At 47.5% G+C, this 21,396-nt stretch overlaps 1 protein-coding gene across 2 annotated transcripts in view; it reads left to right on the top strand.

The window, feature by feature from the left end:
- Window positions 1–21,396, top strand: part of LOC134351795 (monocarboxylate transporter 2-like) — a 208,108-nt gene that overhangs the window by 40,901 nt on the left and 145,811 nt on the right. The window contains exons 1-2 of one of the 2 annotated variants that reach the window (XM_063058492.1): window positions 19,559–19,623; window positions 19,745–19,973. In XM_063058492.1, the coding sequence (XP_062914562.1) occupies window positions 19,772–19,973 (202 nt within the window). In that variant the 5' untranslated portion in view covers window positions 19,559–19,623; window positions 19,745–19,771. Of the gene's footprint in view, window positions 1–19,558; window positions 19,624–19,744; window positions 19,974–21,396 lie in introns of those variants that run through there. The other variant, XM_063058491.1, reaches the window with a different exon arrangement.

The raw sequence follows: 21,396 nt of genomic DNA, 5'->3' as shown, positions 1-21,396 counted from the left end.
TCAGGAGAGTCACACCGATGTCGGACAGGAGTCTCACTGATGTCGATCGGGAGAGTCTCACCGATGTCGGTCGGGAGAGTCACACCGATGTCGGTCGGGAGAGTCACACCGATGTCGGTCGGGAGAGTCATACCGATGTCGGTCAGGAGTCTCACTGATGTCGATCGGGAGAGTCTCACCGATGTCGGTCGGGAGAGTCACACCGATGTCGGACGGGAGAGTCACACCGATGTCGATCGGGAGAATCACACCGATGTCGGACGGGAGAGTCACACCGATGTCGGTTGGGAGAGTCACACCGATGTCGGTCAGGAGTCACACCGATGTCGGACAGGAGAGTCACACCGATGTCGGTCAGGAGTCACACCGATGTCTGACAGGAGAGTCACACCGATGTCGGTCAGGAGTCACACCGATGTTGGACAGGAGAGTCACTCCAATGTCAGTCAGGAGTCAAACCGATGTCGGTCGGGAGTCACACCGATGTCAGTCAGGAGTCACACCGATGTCGGACAGGAGAGTCACACCGATGTCGGTCAGGAGTCACACCGTTGTCGGTCGGGAGAGTCACACCGATGTCGGTCGGGAGTCACACCGATGTCGGACAGGAGAGTCACACCGATGTCAGTCAGGAGAGTCACACCGATGTCGGACAGGAGAGTCACACCGATGTCGGTCAGGAGTCACACCGATGTCTGACAGGAGAGTCACACCGATGTCGGTCAGGAGTCACACCGATGTCGGTCAGGAGTCACACCGATGTTGGACAGGAGAGTCACTCCAATGTCAGTCAGGAGTCAAACCGATGTCGGTCGGGAGTCACACCGATGTCAGTCAAAGGTCACACCGATGTCGGTCAGGAGTCACACTGATGTCGGTCAGGAGTCACACCGATGTCGGTCAGAGGTCACACCGATGTCGGTCAGGAGTCACACCGATGTTGGACAGGAGAGTCACTCCAATGTCAGTCAGGAGTCAAACCGATGTCGGTCGGGAGTCACACCGATGTCAGTCAGGAGTCACACCGATGTCGGACAGGAGAGTCACACCGATGTCGGTCAGGAGTCACACCGTTGTCGGTCGGGAGAGTCACACCGATGTCGGTCGGGAGTCACACCGATGTCGGACAGGAGAGTCACACCGATGTCAGTCAGGAGAGTCACACCGATGTCGGACAGGAGAGTCACACCGATGTCGGTCAGGAGTCACACCGATGTCTGACAGGAGGGTCACACCGATGTCGGTCAGGAGTCACACCGATGTTGGACAGGAGAGTCACTCCAATGTCAGTCAGGAGTCAAACCGATGTCGGTCGGGAGTCACACCGATGTCAGTCAAAGGTCACACCGATGTCGGTCAGGAGTCACACTGATGTCGGTCAGGAGTCACACCGATGTCGGTCAGAGGTCACACCGATGTCGGTCAGGAGTCACACTGATGTCGGTCAGGAGTCACACCGATGTCGGTCAGGAGAGTCACACCGATGTCGGTCGGAGAGTCACACTGATGACGATCGGGAGAGTCACACCGATGTCGGACAGGAGAGTCACACCGATGTCGGTCGGGAGAGTCACACCGATGTCGGTCGGGAGTCACACCGATGTCGGACAGGAGAGTCACACCGATGTCGGTCGGAGTCACACCGATGTCGGACAGGAGAGTCACACCGATGTCGGTCAGGAGTCAAACCGATGTCGGTCGGGAGAGTCACACCGATGTCGGTCGGGAGAGTCACACCGATGTCGGTCGGGAGAGTCACACCGATGTCGGTCGGGAGTCACACCGATGTCGGACAGGAGAGTCACACCGATGTCGGTCCGGAGAGTCACACCGATGTCGATCGGGAGAGTCACACCGATGTCGGTCAGGAGAGTCACACCGATGTCGGTCGGGAGAGTCACACCGATGTCGGTCGAGAGAGTCACACCGATGTCGATCGGGAGAGTCACACTGATGTCGGTCGGGTAAGAGTCACACCGATGTCGGTCGGGAGAGTCACACCGATGTCGGTCAGGAGTCACACCGATGTCGGACGGGAGAGTCACACCGATGTCGGTCAGGAGTCACACCGATGTCGGACGGGAGAGTCACACCGATGTCGGTCGGGAGAGTCACACCGATGTAGGTCGGGAGAGTCACACCGATGTCGGGTAAGAGTCGCACCGATGTCGGACGGGGTCACACCGATGTCGGTCGGGAGTCACACCGATGTCGGTCGGGAGAGACACACCGATGTCGGTCAGGAGTCACACCGATGTCGGACGGGAGAGTCACACCGATGTCGGTCGGGAGAGTCACACCGATGTCGGGTAAGAGTCGCACCGATGTCGGACGGGAGAGTCACACCGATGTCGGTCGGGAGTCACACCGATGTCGGTCGGGAGAGACACACCGATGTCGGGCAGGAGTCACACCGATGTGGGTCGGGAGAGTCACATCGATGTCGGTCGGAGTCACACCGATGTCGGACGGGAGAGTCACACCGATGTCGGGTAGGAGTCGCACCGATGTTGGTCAGGAGAGTCACACCGATGTCGGTCAGGAGTCACACCGATGTCGGTCGGGAGAGTCACACTGATGTCGGTCGGGAGAACCAAACCAATGTCGGTCAGGAGAGTCACACCGATGTCGGTGAGGAGAGTCACACCGATGTCGGTGAGGAGAGTCACACTGATGTCGGTCAGGAGTCACACCGATGTCTGACAGGAGAGTCACACCGATGTCGGTCGGGAGAGTCATACCGATGTCGGTCAGGAGTCATACCGATGTCGGTCAGGAGTCACACCGATGTCGGTGAGGAGAGTCTCACCGATGTCGGTCGGGAGAGTCACACCGATGTCGGACGGGAGAGTCACACCGATGTCGGTGAGAAGAGTCTCACCGATGTCGGTCGGGAGAGTCACACCGATGTCGGACGGGAGAGTCACACCGATGTCGGACAGGAGAGTCACACTGATGTCGATCGGGAGAGTCACACCGATGTCGGACAGGAGTCACACCGATGTCGGTCAGGAGTCACACCGATGTCAGTCAGGAGTCACACCGATGTCGGTCAGGAGTCACACCGATGTCGATCGGGGGAGTCACACCGATGTCGGTCGGGAGATTCACACCGATGTCGGTCAGGAGATTCACACCGATGTCGGTCAGGAGTCACACCGATGTCGGACAGGAGAGTCACACCGATGTCGATCGGGAGAATCACACCGATGTTGGTCAGGAGTCACACCGATGTCGGACAGGAGAGTCACACCGATGTCGATCGGGAGAGTCACACCGATGTCGGTCAGGAGTCACACCGATGTCGGACAGGAGTCACACCGATGTCGGTCGGGAGAGTCACACCGATGTCGGACAGGAGTCACACCGATGTCGGTCGGGAGAGTCACACCGATGTCGGTCGGGAGTCTCACTGATGTCGATCGGGAGAGTTACACCGATGTCGGTTAGGAGTCTCACTGATGTCGATCGGGAGAGTCACACCGATGTCGGTCGGGAGAGTCACACTGATGTCGGTCAGGAGTCACACTGATGTCGATCGGGAGAGTTACACCGATGTCGGTCGGGAGAGTCACACCGATGTCGGTCGGGAGAGTCACACTGATGTCGGTCAGGAGTCACACTGATGTCGATCGGGAGAGTTACACCGATGTCGGTCAGGAGAGTCACACCGATGTCGGTCGGGAGAGTCACACTGATGTCGGTCGGGAGAGTCACACTGATGTCGGTCAGGAGTCACACTGATGTCGGTCGGGAGAGTCACACTGATGTCGGTCAGGAGTCACACTGATGTCGATCGGGAGAGTTACACCGATGTCGGTCAGGAGAGTCACACCGATGTCGGTGAGGAGAGTCACACCGATGTCGGTCGGGAGAGTCACACTGATGTCGGTCAGGAGTCACACTGATGTCGATCGGGAGAGTTACACCGATGTCGGTCAGGAGAGTCACACCGATGTCGGTGAGGAGAGACACACCGATGTCGATCGGGAGAGTCACACCGATGTCGGTGAGGAGTCTCACTGATGTCGATCGGGAGAGTTACACCGATGTCGGTCGGGAGAGTCACACCGATGTCGGTCGGGAGTCTCACTGATGTCGATCGGGAGAGTTACACCGATGTCGGTCGGGAGAGTCACACCGATGTCGGTCGGGAGTCACACCGATGTCGGTCAGGAGAGTCACACCGATGTCGGACGGTAGGGTCACACCGTTGTCGGTCGGGAGAGTCACACCGATGTCGGTCAGGAGAGTCACACCGATGTCGGACGGTAGGGTCACACCGATGTCGGACAGGAGAGTCACACCGATGTCGGTCAGGAGTCACACCGATGTCGGACAGGAGTCACACCGATGTCGGTCGGGAGAGTCACACCGATGTCGGTCGGGAGAGTCTCACTGATGTCGATCGGGAGAGTCACACCGATGTCGGTCGGGAGAGTCACACCGATGTCGGTTAGGAGTCTCACTGATGTCGGTCGGGAGAGTCACACCGATGTCGGTCAGGAGTCTCACTGATGTCGATCGGGAGAGTTACACCGATGTCGGTTAGGAGTCTCACTGATGTCGGTCGGGAGTCACACCGATATCGGTCGGGAGAGTCACACCGATGTCGGTCAGGAGAGTCACACCGATGTCGGTTAGGAGTCTCACCGATGTCGGTCGGGAGAGTCACACCGATGTCGGTTAGGAGTCTCACTGATGTCGATCGGGAGAGTTACACCGATGTCGGTCGGGAGAGTCACACCGATGTCGGTTAGGAGTCACACCGATGTCGGTCAGGAGAGTCACACCGATGTCGGTTAGGAGTCTCACTGATGTCGATCGGGAGAGTCACACCGATGTCGGTCGGGAGAGTCACACTGATGTCGGTCAGGAGTCACACTGATGTCGATCGGGAGAGTTACACCGATGTCGGTCGGGAGAGTCACACCGATGTCGGTCAGGAGTCACACTGATGTCGATCGGGAGAGTTACACCGATGTCGGTGAGGAGAGTCACACCGATGTCGGTGAGGAGAGTCACACCGATGTCGGTTAGGAGTCACACCGATGTCGGTCAGGAGAGTCACACCGATGTCGGTCGGGAGTCACACTGATGTCGATCGGGAGAGTCACACCGATGTCGATCGGGAGAGTCACACCGATGTCGGTCGGGAGATTCACACCGATGTCGGTCAGGAGAGTCACACCGATGTCGGTTAGGAGTCTCACTGATGTCGATCGGGAGAGTCACACCGATGTCGGTCGGGAGAGTCACACTGATGTCGGTCAGGAGTCACACTGATGTCGATCGGGAGAGTTACACCGATGTCGGTCGGGAGAGTCACACCGATGTCGGTCAGGAGTCACACTGATGTCGATCGGGAGAGTTGCACCGATGTCGGTCAGGAGAGTCACACCGATGTCGGTGAGGAGAGTCACACCGATGTCGGTCGGGAGAGTCACACCGATGTCGGTGAGGAGAGTCACACCGATGTCGATCGGGAGAGTCACACCGATGTCGGTGAGGAGAGTCACACTGATGTCGGTCGGGAGAGTCACACCGATGTCGGTTAGGAGTCTCACTGATGTCGATCGGGAGAGTTACACCGATGTCGGTCGGGAGAGTCACACTGATGTCGGTCAGGAGTCACACTGATGTCGATCGGGAGAGTTACACCGATGTCGGTCGGGAGAGTCACACCGATGTCGGTGAGGAGAGTCACACCGATGTCGGTCGGGAGAGTCACACCGATGTCGGGCAGCGAAGTCACACTGTGAATGTTGAAGTGTAATTGATGTAATGGTGATTGTGTAGAATCAGTGTTTGGGTTACTGTTGAAGATGAGGAATGCTTAGCAATGTGGGCCATCCTATCAGTTAGCCGGAATGGTAGGAAGATTCTGGAGAAGGTTGAGGGATGATTTTTGTGACTGACACTGGTGTTGGTCTTTGTCGTTGTTCTGCGGGAGATGAGGAGAGAAGACACTGGAGGGAGCTGGTTGTAGGTTTTGATCCAGTGGGAAACACGATTTGATGGAGGCAGGCATGGAGGTTTGCCAAGGATCGGTGAATATGGCTTTGGAAGATTTGAGCTCCAACCTGTGCAGATTTGACTGTTTAAGTATAATGGCCCTTTAGTTTTTTTTCTTTCTTTTCTTTACTAACTGTTTGGTTAAGTTAACATTCAAAAATATAATTCTTTACAATTGTATATAGTGTGCAATTTGTTATTTTATGACGACTGGCTGTGATTGCCCTAAGAATTGGTTAAGTGGGTTTGTGGTTAAGTCTGTGTTGATCTTTTGTCGGGGAAAGTGATTAATTCACATGATTTTGGAGGGGTTAGGTGTTGGTGCGATTCAAAAAGATTACTTGTAGCTAACGCTTGTCTTCTGAGCGGGCTGAATATCCACAGGCTAGATGAATTGTCAATGAGGGTTTTAAGCAGTGTTACATCACTAGGAAAAGTTACACGTATGGAGTGACAATTTGACCAAATGGAGGAGAAAGATATAGTGTTAGTTGAGACCAGCACTGAGGTAATGGGAGTGGGTCTGGCTGCTGCCACTGGGGTTTTCGGAGAGGCACGGCCACGGACCATCCATTCTTTCCAAGCAAATGGAGTGTAAGCGAGAGTGCCGAATTGGAAGCCGAGTTTCCGGTAGCCAAGAGCAGAGACTTCAAAGACAGTTGCTCTCGTTTCTGCGGAGCGAGGGGAAGGGGTGGTCTGATATGGAAAGTCTATTAACTCCTCCAGTGAGAGGTGAAAATTCTGAGTTGGTATTGCCCTTACATCCCTGATAGATAAATGACAAAGTGCACTGGTAGACAGTCAAAGTTATCGTGGGGTGAGAATGTTCTCAGGAGTGAAGCCAACTCCCGAAGGAGAAGGAGGAATATGGGACTTGGGTTGACTTCTCAGATGTTCGATGAGTGGCAGTGCTCTGATACTAGGAAAAGACAGCGACTGGTAGAGAGACTGAGAGGGTCGGCTGCTGATGTAGTGAGATCCTTAAAGACACAGAACCCTTTGCTGCTTCTGCGGGCTGCCTGCAAGTGCTCGAAAATGTTTTTGTGCGACAGGAAGCCCAATGGAGCTTATGACGGGGTTTCAGAACATGTTTCAGAAGAAGGGGGAAAAACTTTTTGCCTACATTTTTTGGCTAGAGAGACAGCCAAGTTGCTTGCGATGCAGAAGGACCATTCAAATGGCTGAGGTGAATCAGTCAAGAATGGACCAAGTGGTGAAGGGCACCCAGTCACAGGGCCTGATCACTTGCAGCCTCTGAATGTCTCGTAAGACCCGCTCCATCCCTCATTTGGTGAGCTGATCAGAGAAGTAAGAGAGGAGGAAAATGCGATGGAGGAGTCGGAGGCTTCCATCAGCAGGGTACAGTCCTCGATAATAGCCTCCGATTGCCGAAGTGACCCCTGATGTCCCACAAATGGGGGTGTTACAGGTGTTCATGGCAGATTTGAGAACTGAGGTGTCCAGGTTCTTATCGGCGGGTGCGGCCACCAAGCATGATAAAGCCGCTAGGGAGCCGGACCCACTGAGGGAATGGACTATGCAAAGGGCCATTGTTGAACAGGGTCCCATTAAAAGGGGAACAACCGATGTTGTCTGTTACAACTGTGGTGAGGAGGGACACCAGTCGGGCGTGTGAAGGATAGGAAAAAGCTTTGGAAAGTGAGCTCCCGGGTACTTAAGCAGAACGGTAAGTCGGGAAATTTCAGAGACCCAGTGAGGGAAAGGCCTGGCGTCTCGGGGGGAACACATTCCAATCAATGTACCAAGGAAAACACTGAAGTGAAAAATCCTACTCCTGAAGGCTTAGTGGGGCCAAGCTCCACAGATCAAGGGTATTTATGCTACAGCCGTGCCTGGCACCAGCTCTCAGGTCACTCTGCTGTACCATTCGTTTTATAACCGGTGCTTGACAAGTTTACCATTGACGCCACTCAGGGCGCTAGTGATCTGTGGTCTTTGTACAGATGACTACCCGTACGATGATTACTTGTTATTGAAGCTGCAGTTTTCGGAGGCAGATGTGGGAGTAGCTGAGGTCCTTGATATATTAGTGTCCATTTGTCTAGACCCGTTCGAGAAGGGTGAAACTTCACTTCTTGTGGGGACAAGTACTCCCATTGTGAGGAGGTTAGTGGGAGCCTACAATGAAAAAGTTGGAGAGAGCTTTCTGAAAACATTGTCCATTCACCCTGTGTTCTGAGCTGCTTTTGAGGAAGTGTGTGGCTGCACTGGGCTGGATGATGAGCATGAACAAGGGACTGTGTGGTTCACCCATTCAAAACCAGTCATATTATGGCCTGGGGAAGTAGCTAGAGTGACAGGAAACCCCAAATTTCCTGTGAACAGGATGACAGTGATTGTCAGGAACACTATGGAGAGGGAGGTCACTCTCAGTAGGGGAATAACTCTCAGTAGGGGAATAACTCTCTCCTTGCAGGCTTCCACAAACTTCCTCACAATAGGAGTATTTGTTCCCATAAGAATTGAGGCTTCACCTTCATAAGCAACTTTTTCTGGTGACTGTGATGTCTAGTTTTCTGGTGAGACAAGCAGTTTAGAAAGGGAAAGGGAAAGTTGACAGCCAAGTCATTCAACTTTGGTGACCCCCCCCCCACCCCGATCCCCCCGTACCTGGAGGTTGGAAGAGAAGATGTTGAAGTTTGAAGATTTCTTCTCTACAGATGAGTTTGATTCCAAGAGCATTCGCCACACCATCCGAGTGACAGAGGACACCCCCTTCAGAGAAGGGTCTCAGCGACTGGCACCCGCTGAAGTGGAGGGTATTCAATAGCATCTGTGGAAGCTGGAGGAAGCCGGGATTATCACTGAGTCCAGAAGTGCCAATGAATCCCCCATAGTGGTGGTGAGTAAAAAGAATGGGAAGTTATGAATGTGTGTTGACTATTGGACTCTGAACCTTTGCACAGTCCCCGACCAGTATACTGTTCCGAGGATCGAGGATGCATTGTCCTGTCTGAGTGGAGTGAAATGGTTCAGTGTGCTGGATCTGAGGAGTGGATATTATCAGATACCCATGAGGCGGACAAGGAGAAGACAGCATTCATATGTCTACTTGGATTCTTTTTGAAAGGATGCCCCAGAACATGTCCAGAGCTCCAGCTACTTTCCAGTGTGTGATGGAGAAAATGCTGGGGATATGAACTTGTTTGAGGTGCTGGTGTACCTGGATGACCTCATAGAGTTCAGGTCCACACTGAAAGGGCATGAGATGAGGCTACTGAAGGTGCTGGGCTGCCTGAAAGCTGAAGGGTTAAAACTTTCCCTGGACAAGTGCCAGTTCTGCAAGACGTCTGTCAGCTATGTTAGGCACATAATCTCATGGATTGGTGTAGCTACAGATCCGTCGAAGATAGAGGTGGTAACCTCATGGTCAAGGCCCCAGACCGTGAGTGCTTTGTGCTCATTCCTTGGGTTCTGTGGTTACTATCGGAGGTCTGTGAAGGGCTACGCGAAAGAGAGTCACCCTTTAAATCAGTTTCTGCGTGGTGACCCTCCCTTGGGGAAGAAAGGAGAGGAGGGTAAAGGGTATCTTAGCCCTTTGGAGCCTTTTGGACCAAGGTGGGATGCAAAATGTGAAGAGGCCTTTCAGTTGCTGAAGGAGCTGCTGACACAGATGCCTGTGCTGGCTTTTGCAGACCCCCAATTGCCATATGTACTGCATATGGATGCCAGCAGAGAGGGCCTAGGAGGTGTCCTGTATCAGGATCAGGGCACTGGGTTGAGACCTGTTGCATTTGTCAGCCAAAGTCTGTCGCCCTCTGAGAAAAACTATCTCACGCACAAGTTGGAGTTTCTGGCGTTGAAATGGGCTGTGGTGGATAAGTTGAGTGACTACCTCTATGGTGCCAAGTTTCAGATGAGGACAGACAACAAACCTCTCACTTATATCCTGACCTTGGTGAAATTGGATGCCACAGGCCATCGGTGGTTGGCAGTGTTGTCTGCCTATGATTTCAGCCTGAAGTATCGGCTGGAAGTAGGAGCATTGATGCAGACACTTTGTCCTGACATGTTCATGGAGGGCCAGAAATGGACGGAGAGTGGGAGAACATTCTTGCACCTGAAGTCAAAGCCATGTGCTAGTTTTCCATCACGGTGAAGGCAGAGGCAAGGCAAGGGCAAGATAGAGCAGTGGGTCATCTGGGAGCTTCTGGTTGTGCCAATCCACAAGCCTACTGGATCCTGACTGCTCTGAATATGGAGCAGTTGCCTAAGTTGAGTCCAGGGGAAGTGGCAGCAGCTCGGAAAGATGAGCCTTGTATAGGTACTGTTTGGTCAGCTGTTGCAAAAGGGAGCATGGCCCAAGCTGAAAAGACAAAACACCCTGCTGTATCTCTATTGCTGAGAGAATGGAACAAACTGGAGTTGAGGAACCAGGCTCTGTACTGGATCACGGCACCCCCAGACCAACCTTGGTGTTCCCAACTGGTTCTGCCGGAGAAGAATTGGAGGAGTGTGTTGAAGTCACTTTATGATGATTCTGGCCACTTGGGGGATGAAAAGACACAGTATTTGGGTTACGGTTGGAGATAAGGAATGCTTAGGAATGTGGGCCATCCAAGTGAATACTTATGAAAATCAATTATTTTGTGTTTTATATTTATAATTAATTTAGAATTGTAAAGAACTGTTTCCACTTTGACACAGAAGAGTCTTTTTCTGTTAATCAGTGTCAAAAAAGCCAAATTAAATCCACTGTGATTCAATGTTGTAAAACAATAAAACATGAAAACCCCTAAGGAGGGTGAATACTTTTTATAGGCGTCTATCAGCTTAATTACTGAGATTACGATCTTCCAGAGATTTCCATGTAAAGAGCTGCTCAGGTCTGACTCAGCATTGCTTCTTTTCTGAGGTACGGCCCATTGGAGGCACACCTCGAGCAGCAGGAGTTAAAAAATCTGAGAATTTATCTTTATTCACCAGGTAACACTGAGATCTCTTACGTGAATCTTAAAGAAAACTGCAGTACAAACAATCAGAAGTTTTCCTTTTCCTTGGTAAGTTATTCTTTGTGATTCTGACTTGGAATTAGAAATAAAACTGTTAATAGAACATAGATCATAGAACATGGAACAGTACAGCACAGTACAGGCCCTTCGGCCCACAATATTGTGCCGACCATTAAACCCTGCCTCCCATATAACACCCCCCCCCCACCTTAAATATGTTGTTTCTTTCAGCTTTCTGTTTCCCAGGCAGATTTGTGATTCATTAAACCCCTAATTTATAATTAATGCAAATATTACGTCAAACTATTGCAGGATTGTACTTGGACTGGTGACCTACACTGCATCTGCCCAGCAATTGGCAAGATGAGCAAGATCCCTTGTCTACCCTGAAAGGAGGTGAAATTGGAGAAGGAGACAAACTGAGAGGCAGTCCACGACACTGGTGTTCTCTTCCTCTCTCCCTCTCTCTTTGGATATTGTTGGATCCTACAATGATCCTGTGCAGAAAGAGGCCAGCTGTGCCCAGTGTCTGCAGCGACACAGAGTGAATAGTGAGGGAACTGAGGCACAAGAGGATAGTGAGAGGAAAAGGTGGACTCAGGCAGCCACTTGGTACTGGATACAGGTTCAAATGTGTCAGTCTGGCCAGACTGGAAACATCAGTGCTCAGCTAGCTGACACTGAAGTTAGAACGTGCTGTGAAGGAAAGCCTTCCCTATAAATGTGCGCTTGTGGTGCTAGACAAGTCTATTGTTTTGGATGTTTCTTTTGCGATCGCAAGACACTGTTGGACATTGATTAAGTAGGCCTGTTTCCCTTGTTTGTTGGTGATACAGGAGGCAAGGGAGCAGTGTCACCTCTGTTGTAGTGAAGAATAGGCCTCAAGCCACAGCCTTGTCTGTTGCTGCAGTCCAGCCGAGGAGGAGATGCCGGAGGCAGTGCAGTCTGGTAACTGTGCGTTGTTGATAGGTGGCTTTGCCTCTCCATGCTTCCCTCCAGTGTTGGATAAATGGAATTACAAGTTGGACTACCAGGAACCATCAATTTGCGGGACCTGTCTCTCAGGATCTTGGACTAAAAATGTGGTTTTGCATGACTACGTTCTTTTTCCCTTTCTCATTATTTTGAAAGCGCATGTATGTTTTTGCACCTTGGCAAATCCACGCTAAATATCCAAATATTTACATGTGCTACGATACTTGTTGAATAACTTGCGTTTCGAAATAAAATCAAAGAAAAAAATTCCAATGGCAATGAAAGCAAAACGCAGGAAGGTAGACACTGAGTGCCAAAATTTCTAAGACACTTGGACACTAGATTACTTCTTCATCAAGCAAGCTGGGAAACTAGTTTGTCTTATTTGCCTAAAAAATGTTGCTGTGAAGAAGGTGTCAAAATTCAGGCGACATTACGAGACCCGCCATAGTGGAAATTTTAACAAGTTTACTGGGCAAGCAAGGAAAGATGAAGTTGAGCGAATGAAGGCTAGTTTCAGAAAACAAACGTCATATTTTGCCAAGAAAAGCAGTGAAAATGAAGGAAATACCCGTGCCAGCTATGAAGTCTCAAAACGTATTGCAGAAAAGATGAAGCCTTTTACAGATGGGGAGTTTGTCAAAGAGTGTTTACTGGCAATAGTGGATATTGTTTGTCCTGAAATGAAATTTTTATTTGCATCTATCAGCCTGTCTTCAAGAACGATCACCCGGCGAGTTGAAGAAATGTCAGCAGATGTTAAAAGTTGTTTAAGGGATGCCTGCAACGAATTGCAATTTTTTTCAATTGCGCTTGATGAAAGCACAGACTTGAGAGACACTGCTCAACTTGCAGTGTTTGTGCGAGGAGTGACCTCAACTTTTCAAATTTTTGAAGAGTTTATTCAATTAATTCCTATGAAGGACACGGTTACTGGAGCAGAGATTTTTGAAGCTTTGTTGAAAATGAAACTTAATGTGTCGAATCTAATTGGCATCACAACTGATGGGGCACCAGCAATGGTGGGACAGGAAAAAGAAATCATCATATTGCTGCAAGGACAAATGGAAAACCTTGGTTAAAACCTGGTTAAAATCCTAAAACCTGGTTAAAATTCATTGCATTATCCATCAAGAGGCATTATGTGTCAAGTCTTTGAAAGTAAAGGATGTTATGGACATTGTTGTGAATTCATTAATTTGAGGCGAAACATAACTAGATGTATTTAAACGGATAATTCCCATATTTCAAGTTTTAATGGCATTTATCTGGCCCACTGTCCGCTCATTAATACATGATCTGGCCCACAGAGGGAAAAAGGTTGCCGACCCCTGTTATAGGTGATACTTTCTGCCTTAGTTTTCAATTTTGCAAGAGTGAATTTTTCCTCCATTTGAAACAATCTTTCAATTAGGGTAGTCTTGCCATACATAAACATTTCTCTCTGGTGTTGTGCTGCGTTCATTGTAAACATGCAGGTATATTGCTCATCCTAAGTAAGGCGTGAGAGTTCTTTCCCACAGAATGCTGGCTGTCCTTGTTAGTCCTTCAGAGTCTTTCCATAATAATCTGGCAAAGATATCTTTTGTATGATCAGCAAACGTGACTTGTCGCTTTGTGGCCTGGTTACAATATCCAATGAAATGTAGACATTGTAAGAGATTTACTACATAAAGCTTTGAAAATCTAGTCTTAAAGAATACCATGACTTAGTTTCATGAAACTATCTCTTGGCCTGATTAATTTTTTGAACAGTGATGTGAACTGTATAATGTTTGCCCCATTATACCTGCCGACTGGCTGAAAGCACTTCAAAGGAGGCTATCTAGAAACAAGGGCTGAAGATGTATTGCAGGAGATGGAACTGTCATGTCTGCTGTTCCAGTCCTGCATCTCATTTGAGAAAAAGAGATTAACATGGGATGAAAAGTCGACATTGCCAGAATTTTTCTTAGTCAGCCATTAAGCAACTGCCTGCCCCACTTTTAGGGCTCGCCATAAACGGTCTCACAAGTGAGTCAAATGAGGTGCCATGATAGAGCCGTGGTTTCACTGAAGAGTAATGAAATTCTGTCAAACGTTACAATTGTTTTCAAAACTTCCATTGAATGTCTGCAGAATTGAACAGGTAATTTAATTACTATTCAATTGCCCCATTTATTATGAAAAAGAGATTTACTGTAAGATAAGATACTTTAAGATAAGATTTATTGAATTAATATAAAAGATATACATCAGAGGTTATTTTATGACACCAGTCCACTAATATTGCTTATCAAGAAACTGGAAATTTAATATTTTAGATGAGAAAAGATTAGCTTTATTTGTCACAGGTACATCGAAACGCACAGTGATTTGCACTGTTTGCTTCAAATCAAATCAAATCAGTGAGGATTCTGCTGGGCAGCACGCAAATGTCACCATGCTTCCGGTGCCAACATAACATGCCCACAATTTACCCTCACTTTATACTTAAGACCACACGACCATAAGATATTGGAGCAGAATTAGGCCATTTGGCCCTTCATGTTTGCTCTGAAATTTCATCCTGGCTGAATCAATTTTCCTCTCAGCCCCAGTCTCCTACCTTCTCCACATATCCCTTCATACCCTGACCAATCAAGAATCTATCAACCTCTACCTTAAATATACATAAAGACTTGGCCTTCACAGCTACCTATGGCAAAGAGTTCCCCAGATTCACCACTCTCTGGCTAATAAATTTCCTCATCTATGTTCTAAAGAACGCCCCTTTATGAGGCTGTGTCCTCTGGTCTTAGACTCTCCCACCATAGGAAACATCCTCTCCACATCCACTCTATCAAGGTCTTTCACCATTCAATAGGTTTCAATGATGTCACCTGTCATTCTGACTTCTAGTGAATATAGGCCCAGAGCTATCAGATGCTCTTCATATGACAAACCATTCAATGCTGGAATGATTTTTGTGAACCTCCTTTGAACCCTCTCCAGTTTCAGCACATCCTTTCTAAGATAAGGAACCTAAAACTACTCACAGTACTCCAAGTGAGGTTCACCAGTGCTTTCTCAAGTTTCAACGTTACATCCTTACTTTTATATGCTAGTGCTCTTGCAATGAATGCTGACATTGCACTTGCCTTCTTCACTACAGACTCAGCTGGCAAATTAACCTTTCAGGAATCCTGCACAAGGGCACCCAAGATCATCTGCACCTCAGTTTTTTTGTATCTTTTCTCATTTAGAAAATAATCAACCTTTCATTTCTTCTACCAACATGCATAACCATACACTTCCTGACATTGTATTCCATCTGACAAATCAGTTGGAATTCTTTGAAGAAATAACAAGCAAGAGAGACAAAGGAGAATTAGTTGAAGTTGTGTATTTGGATTTTCAGAAGGCCCTTGACAAGGTGCCACACATGAGGCTGATTAACAAGCTACAAGCCCATGGGAGTACAGGAGAAATTCTAGCATGGATAAAGCAGTGGCTGATTGGCAGGAGGCAAGGAGTGGGAATACAGGGAGCCTTTTCTGGCTGGCTGCCAGTGACTACTGGTGTTCTACAGGGGTTTGTGTTGGGATCGATTTTTTTGGATGACTGAACAATTTGGATGACAGAATTGATGACTTTGTTGCAAAGTTTGCAGACGATATGAAGATAGGTGGAGGGGCAGGTAGTTTAGATGAAATAACTTAATTGCTCATTTTCTTGATCTGTCTAAGTCCTTCTGTAGCTTCTATACTTCCTCAAAACTACTGGCCCCAAGCCAATTGTTTGAAATCAAGTGACCTTACCTGCTATCTCAAAGCTGGGTGTGCCTGCCTGCACTCACACCACCCCCCTGCCCCTGGCACTTCTTCTCTGCCACCTGTCCCACACCCCTCCTGCAACACTCTACCCTCACCATTCCCAACATACCTTGCTCCTGCCAGGTTTACAAACTAAGCCTAAGACTTTTGCACAGTACTGTAGATGGGCTCATAGGTGTCATCAATTCAGTCATTTTGGAAAAATGCAATGTATACAGTGACCCTACCATATATCTTTATCTCCCTCCCCTTGCCACTTTCTGTAGGGATCCTCTCCCATTCCCTCATCCAATCATCCTTCCCCACTAATCTCCTCCTGGCACTTATCCCTGCAAGTGGGCCAGGTGCTACACCTGCCCATTCACCTCCATTCAGGGCCCCAAACTGTCCTTCCAGGTGAGGCAACCTTCACCTACAAATCTACTAAGGTCAGCTATTGTGTACGGTGCTCCCGATGCAGCCTCCTCTACACTGGTGAGGCCCGTCGTAAATAGGGGGACCACTTTATTGGGCACCTCCACAACATCTGTCTTAAGTGGGACGATCTGGCCAAACGTTTTAATTCTGATTTCCATGTCTGGTGTGACGTGTCGATCCATGGCTGCCTCTTGTGCCAGGAAGAAGCCACCCTGAGAGGCAAGGAGCAATACTATATTTCATCTGGGTACCCTCCAACATGATGGCACAAACATCAATTTCTCCTTCCAGTGTACAAATTCCACTCCCCGCCGTTCCTTTTTTCCCCACTCTGCTCTTTTACTTCTTCTCATCTGCCTATTACTTCCCCTGGTTCCCTTTCTCCTTCTTCTTCTATGGTCCACTCTCCTCACCAATCAATTCCTTCTTCTCCTGTCCTTTACCTTTCCCACCCACGTGGCTTCACCTATCACCTTCCAGTTGGCCACTTTCCCCTCCCCCCACCTTTTTATTCTGGCATCTTCCCCCCCACCCCCGTCCTGAAGAAGGGTCCGAAACATTGACTACTCTTTTCCATAGATGCTGCCAGACCTGCTGAGTTTCACAAAAATTTTGTGTGTGTTGCTTTAGATTTTCAGCATCTGCAGATGTTCCTGAATTCATGTAGGTGCCTGTGGTATCTCTTTTCTATTCAGATTCATAAAGATTTCACCCATGGGCTCTGTCTATATGTCTTAAAGCAGCCAGCATAATCAAAGACCCCACCTACCCTGACATTTTCTTTTCTCCCCTCTCCCAAGGAGCAGAAGATACAAAATCCTGAAAGCATGTATCACCAGGCTCAAGGATACCTTCTACCCCACTGATATCAGACTCTTGTATGAACCTCTTGCATGATAAGATAGACTCTTGGCCTCACAATCTACTGTACTTAGATTAGACACTCAATAGATGTACCATGGAGAGCATTCTAACTGGTTGCATCACCATCTGGTACGGAGGGGCCACTGCACAGGATTGGAAAAAGCTGCAGGAAGTTGCAAACTCAGTCAGCTCCTTCATGGACATCAGCCTCCCCAGCATTGAGGAGATCTTCAAAAGGAGATGCCTCAGAGAGGCGGCATCCATCACAAAGGACCCTCATCACCCAGGACATGTCCTCTTCTCATTGCTAGCATCAGGGAGGAGGTGCAGGAGCCTGAAGACACACACTCAATGTTTCATGAAGAGCTTCTTCCCCTCCGCCATCAGAATTCTGAATGGACACTGAACCCGTGGACACTTCCTCAATATTGTTTTGCTTCCTTTTTGCACTACGTACTTAATTTAAAAAATATTGCTTATAATTTAGTGCTTTTATTATTATATGTTGCACTGTACTGCTGTTGCAAAACAACAAGTTTCATGACATAGGCCAGTGATATGAAACCTGATTCTGATTCTGTGGACCCACATTCAAAGCTTTAAGACAGCTTCTTTCCCTCCGCCATCAGGTTTCTGAACAGTCTATGAACACTACCTCATCATTTGTCTCTTCCACCGTTTTTTTATTTTGTAACTTACAGTGATGTTTTGTCTTGATTTGTACTGCTGGCACAAAGCAACAAATTTCACGATAAATACACACAAAATGCTGGAAGAACTCAGCAGGCCAGGCAGCATCTGTGGAAAAGAGTAAAGTCAATGTTCAGGCTAAAAACCTTCAGCAGGGCTGGAGAAAAAAAGCTGAGGAGTAGATTTTAAAGGTGGGAGAGGGGAGATTGAACCACCAGGTGATAGGTGAAACTTGGAGGAAGAGGGATGAAGTAAAGAGCTGGGAAGTTGATTGGTGAGATGAGGTGAGAGAGGGAAAATGGATGGGAAGTGGTGGGGAGGGGTTGTGGCGGGCATTACCGGAAGTTTGAGAAATCGATGTTCATGGCATCAGGTTGGAGACTACCCAGACAGAATTTAAGGTGTTGTTCCTCCAACCTAAGTGTGGCCTCATCATGACAGTAGAGGAGGCCATGGATGGACATATGGGAATGGGAAGTGGAATTAAAATAGGTGGCCACTGGGATATTCTGCTTTTTCTGGCGGATGGAGTACAAATGCTGGGCGAAGCAGTCTCCCAGTCAACATCAGGTCTCACCAACATACAGGAGGCCACACCTGGAGCACCGAACGCAGTATATGACCCCAACAGACTCACAGGTGAAGTGTCACCTCACCTGGACGGACTGTTTGGGTCTCTGAATGGTAGTGAGGGAGGAGGTGTAGGGGCAGGTATAGCACTTGTTCCACTTGCAAGGATAAGTGCCAGGAGGGAGATCAGTGGGGAGGGACGACTGGACAAGGGAATCACGTAGGGAGCAACCCCTGCGTAAAGCAGAAAGTGGCAGGGAGGGAAAAATGTGCTTGGTGCTGGGATCCAGTTGGAGGTGGCAGGGGTTTTGGAGAGTTATATGCTGGATGCGGAGACTGCTTAAATTTCACGATATATGTCAATGGTAATGAGCCTCATCCCAACCATTCAGGAAGATTTAATTCAGCAAGAGTCACCACCTCAGGAAAAGTGAAGAGAAATGAAAAGTACCTCCAAAGTGTATAATATTTTAAGATTTGAGTGCGGCACTAACATGAGCCAAATAAATAATTTTATCAACTCTGCTCTGTGGCACGTTTGACTCCAAGGTGAATTCTGACTGTTGTCAAATTACCAGGCAATGAACTACATTGAGTCCTTGAATATTACTGAGGAAGGTCACCTTGAGCAGGCTTGATTCATTTGGTAAGATGCAATTTTGTTAATAAGAATGTGCACAACAGCTGTTGACTGCAGAATATTCATAAGTGTGTGTGGGTAATGAGATGAGCCAGAGTGGTATTGATTGGAATCTCATGGAAATGAATATGCTGTTGAAGTGAAAGTATATGTTGTCTTTTTGTGCTTTGTGCTGCCTCATAGCTGACCTTCAGACAAAGTTACTGTTCTGCTGAGTCTTGGATCACCATTTATAGAGAAACTCCAGTCCTTGTGACTCAATCATATTTTTTATTGAACTATCATGCAAAAGTCACATGTATCTAAGGGTCTTTTCTCCAGGCGTGTCCTAATTTAGCAGAAGTTAGAAAGAGAATCTAACTAGTGTGCCCAGACCACTAATAAGCTGTAAGGAGCTGGTTTAAATTGACCTGTAGTTTATCTTGCTTTTTCATCTCCTCAGGCTGTGGTCGTTTGAATTTTATTTTTTTTTAGCAATAATTTTGTGAATGGGCTGATATGTTGAGAATGCAATAACTTAAATGAATTAAATAACAGTGTGTGCAGTGATACAATCTGTTGTGTGACGTGGTACAACTCCTCCTACAGTGTGTGTGTTTATATTGATCAATGCAGAGCAGAAAAGATCAGTCTATTTTTCCTGATGTTATGATACACTCCCTCCATTAAAGAAACATTATATCAGGTATAGTCGTAACATCTAACACGCGTCTCTTTAACTTGCAGAAAGGTGCATGCAACTTGACCTAAAGACAAAAGGTTATTGTCTTTTGTAACAAAAAAAGGACTTTATTTGCTTTTTCCAGTTAAGAAAGAAGAAGAGGAAGTTGAAGATGGCATCCCAGGAATTCGTCCCTCCAGATGGTGGCTGGGGATGGGCTGTGGTCATCGGATCTTTCATCGCTATTGGGTTTTCATACGCATTTCCTAAAGCCATCACTGTGTACTTCAAAGAAATCCAGACGATCTTTAATGCCTCCTACAGTGAAATTGCGTGGATCTCTTCACTGACACTTGCAGTCATGTATGCTGGAGGTAGGATAACAAACTTTTGTTCCCTGGAACTTTGCAGCTGGCTCTCACCAACCCTTTCCAATGCCAGCTTGACACAAATACATCGGTGCATATATGGAGATTATGTGAAGGATGTTTGGTATATTCATTGGTACACTTGCACATATTTAGTAGAATATTCATTGAAAACTACACCAAGAAACCTGGAATGTACTGAGAAAATTAGAATGATACAACACTCATAGTTGCAAGTTACTGAGAGCATTTGTAGTTACGTAGAGTATAATTTTAGATTTTGAGCATATTTGGAGTTAATGATTACTGAATTTTACCTCTGTGAGGTTACTCCTTCCTGCATTATCAATATTGCTTTTAAGCTGCGCCCTGTGCTGTAAAGAGTGAGGATAACTAAAATAAGTTTACGATGTCTTGCTTCAAGTTGATAGTTCATGATTCACACATTTCTATGACTTCTCAAATTGCACAGCTCTTTTTTTTGTTGGGCGATTTTTGTTTTGATGCTGTACCAGTAATGAATAATATTGTTTAATCTCAATCAGCTGATATAATTCTGGTTTCACTTTACTGTGTTGTCGGCAACCAGGTATTGGATGCTGAGTTATATTAGGTGAATAAGTGTGGAACACAATGCCAAGAGATGAAATATTATCTTAGCCAGTAACAGCTGTAAGGTGAGTGTGCAGTACCCTCACCCACAGCTCATCACATTATGTTAACAATTGCTCAGGTGATAGGTTCCTCTCTTTGAGTTCAGACATTGTGTGTTCAAATCCCACAGGTGAATTAAACACAAAAATGTCTTCTAACTTTCCAGTGAGAGGAAATGGTGCACCCTGGGAGGTTAAAATCCTGTCTGCACTGTCTAATAAATAAACCATAATCTCCTGGCATTGTCTCAAAGAAGAACAAAGAAGTTATGGATGGTGTCACATTATCAAAGCCTACAGTACAATCCAGACATTATCATGTTGCTTTTGTGGGAGGACACGTATGTCTTCATTTTAAGTTTCTGGTATCTGCAGATTTTTTTTTATAGTTCTTGTTTACTGAGACATTCTGTCTGATTGTATCCAGTATTACATGAGTGACAATGTGTTAGAATATTCTTTAATTGCCTGTGAAGGTACGGATGTTTTTTGTATTAAGGTGTAAGGTCCTAAGACTTTTATTTTAGAATCATTAAGTTTGTTCTACCATCCGATCATGGTTAATTTATTATTCCTTCTCATTCCCATTCTCCTGCCACTCCCTGTAACCTTTGATACCCTTACCAATCAAGAACCTAATAACCTCTCCTTTAAGCATACCCAATGACTTGCCCTCGAGAGCCGTATGTACAATGAATTGTACAGTTTCACCACCCTCCGGTGAAAGGAACTTCTCCTCTAAAGGGATGTCCTTTTATTCTGAGCTGTACCCTCTG

This window comes from Mobula hypostoma, chromosome 9 (assembly GCF_963921235.1).
Source record: "Mobula hypostoma chromosome 9, sMobHyp1.1, whole genome shotgun sequence".
NCBI classification, from domain to species: Eukaryota; Metazoa; Chordata; class Chondrichthyes; order Myliobatiformes; family Myliobatidae; genus Mobula; species Mobula hypostoma.
Note: the sequence above shows the minus strand (reverse complement) of the source record. Positions and strands in the feature narration are given on the sequence as shown.